At 34.4% G+C, this 2,243-nt stretch overlaps 1 protein-coding gene across 1 annotated transcript; it reads right to left on the minus strand.

Moving 5' to 3' along the window:
* Positions 1 to 1,603: 1,603 nt before the first annotated feature.
* On the minus strand, positions 1,604 to 2,032 carry LOC137815635 (uncharacterized). Its single transcript, XM_068618749.1, has one exon. The coding sequence runs from the start codon at positions 2,030 to 2,032 to the stop codon at positions 1,604 to 1,606; it is 429 nt and encodes a 142-aa protein (XP_068474850.1).
* Positions 2,033 to 2,243: the final 211 nt, after the last annotated feature.

A 2,243-nucleotide genomic window follows, 5' to 3' on the forward strand; every position in this document is an offset into this window, starting at 1 on the left:
CTTGTGGTTGTTCTACTACATGTTCATTGTTAACTTCGTGATCATTAATTTGTTGTTCTTCATCATCGTTGAGTGGTTCAACTACATTAGGAACAACAATATTGAAGTTGAAGTACTAGTTAAAGAAACTTGTACTCTGACTTCCTTAATCTCCTCATTTCGTGAAGCTTCACTCCCACTGTTTCAACAATTCCCTTGCTATGGGTAGGACAATAAAACATATACCCTTTTGACTTTGTTGGATAACCAATGAAATATCCACTGGTTGTTTTTGCATCCAATTTCTTTTCTTGCAAATTGTATATTCTAACTTTTGTTTGACATCCCCAAACATGCAGGTGTCTCAAACTGGGTTTCCTTCCTGACCACAATTCAAAAGGTGTCTTTTGAACTACCTTACTAGGAACCTTGTTCAACAGATGCATGGTAGATTTTAAAGCATACATCCACAATGAAACAGGTACAATTGACTTACTTAACATGCTCCTAACCATATCCATTAAGGTTCGATTACGCCTTTCCGAAACACCATTTTGCTGTGGTGTACCTGACATTGTGTATTGAGTAAAATAACCACGTCTCTTAAGGAACTTAGCAAACGGACCAGGGTGTTTTCCACTTTCATCATACTTTCCATAATATTCATCACCTCTATCTGACTTGACAATTTTAACCTTTTTTGTCTAATTGTCTTTCCACTTCATTTACATAAACTTCCAAGGCATTCGCTGCTTGGGATTTTTCATGCAGTAAATAGACATAACCATAACGTGAAAAATCATCAATAAAGGTGATAAAATACCTTTCTTTATTGAAAGAATTTACATCAAAAGGTCAACATATATCAATGTGTATAATTTCAAGAACCTGAGTACTTCTTGTGGCTCCTTTCTTTGTGTGTTTTGTTTGTTTGCCTTTAATACAATCCACACATACATTTAGATCAGTAAAATCTAAATTTGGGATTATTTCATTCTTTACCAATCTCTCCATCCTTTCTTTGGAAATATGTCCCAAACGTTTGTGCCACATAACATTCATTCACTAAACTACGTTTAGTGCCAACATTATGATGCGAGGTCATAAGAGTTTCAACATATGAATTATCAAGATTCAATTTATATAATCCATCATAAAGAGTACCAGATCCAATAAAAAAGGTACGCTAATATAAACTGAAACAACCATTCCCAAATTTAAAAGAGTATCCGACAACATCAAATTTAGACAATGAAACTAAATTCCTAGATATACTAGGTACATAAAAAGTATCCATCAAGTCTAAATAAAATCCAGTGTCGAGGATTAAACGATAAGTCCCTACAACTTGCACTTGAACCTTCTCTCTATTCCCCATGAAGACAAACTTTTCATTTGGCTTTATGGTTCAGGTTGAAAGGAATCCCTGCATCATATTAGAAACATGAGTTGTGCATCCAGAATCAATCCACCAGGAATTTTGTGTAACTTCAATTAAGTTTGATTCAAAACATACATAATAAGCATTATGCTTACCCTTCTTTTCAAACCAAGCCTTACATTTCAGAAAATCCTTTTGGAAATGTCCAGATTTCTTGCATAAATGACATTTGTCATTCTTCTTCTAGAGCTTAGTAGAGAACTCATTTATCTTCAGTGGTCCTTTACCCTTTCCATGTTTCTTAAAGACTTTCTTTCCAGCTCCCTGATTGTTCACATAGTGTATGGAGTGGTTTCCATGATTCTTCAGTCTAGTCTCTTCCTGAACTAACATGCTATGCAATTCATGCATATTCCACTTATCTTTCATAGTGTTATAGTTCATCTGGAAAAGACTATACTGGGACGGTAAAGAGTTCAAGATAAACTGCACGAGAAAATTTTCATCCACTACCATTCCAAGAGACTTAAGTCTTGTCGCAATATTAGTCATTTTCATGACATGTTCGTGCATAGTACGAGAACCATCAAATTTCATGGAGGTTAAGGTACCCAGTAATGTCCCAGCAAGAAACTTATCAGTAGTTTGGGAGCTCTCTTCCACAAATTTCATGAATTCTTTTGCACTATCAATTTGGGAAGAACGAACTTAATATTATTTGCTATGTTCATTCACATTAAGATACAGGAACAGATACTTTATCACACATACTTAACATTAATACTTCGAGACGTAAACTAAACATATAATACAAATTCAGAAAACATTCTATGCATGCTAATGTTCTCCTTTGGGAGATACATTAATACACAAAACATAATGA

This window comes from Phaseolus vulgaris, chromosome 1 (genome assembly GCF_000499845.2).
Source record: "Phaseolus vulgaris cultivar G19833 chromosome 1, P. vulgaris v2.0, whole genome shotgun sequence".
Taxonomy (NCBI): domain Eukaryota; kingdom Viridiplantae; phylum Streptophyta; class Magnoliopsida; order Fabales; family Fabaceae; genus Phaseolus; species Phaseolus vulgaris.

Bases quoted from the DNA above. Each gene is read 5' to 3' on its own strand.
- LOC137815635 (XM_068618749.1), bottom strand. From the start codon at position 2,032: ATGAAATTTGTGGAAGAGAGCTCCCAAACTACTGATAAGTTTCTTGCT.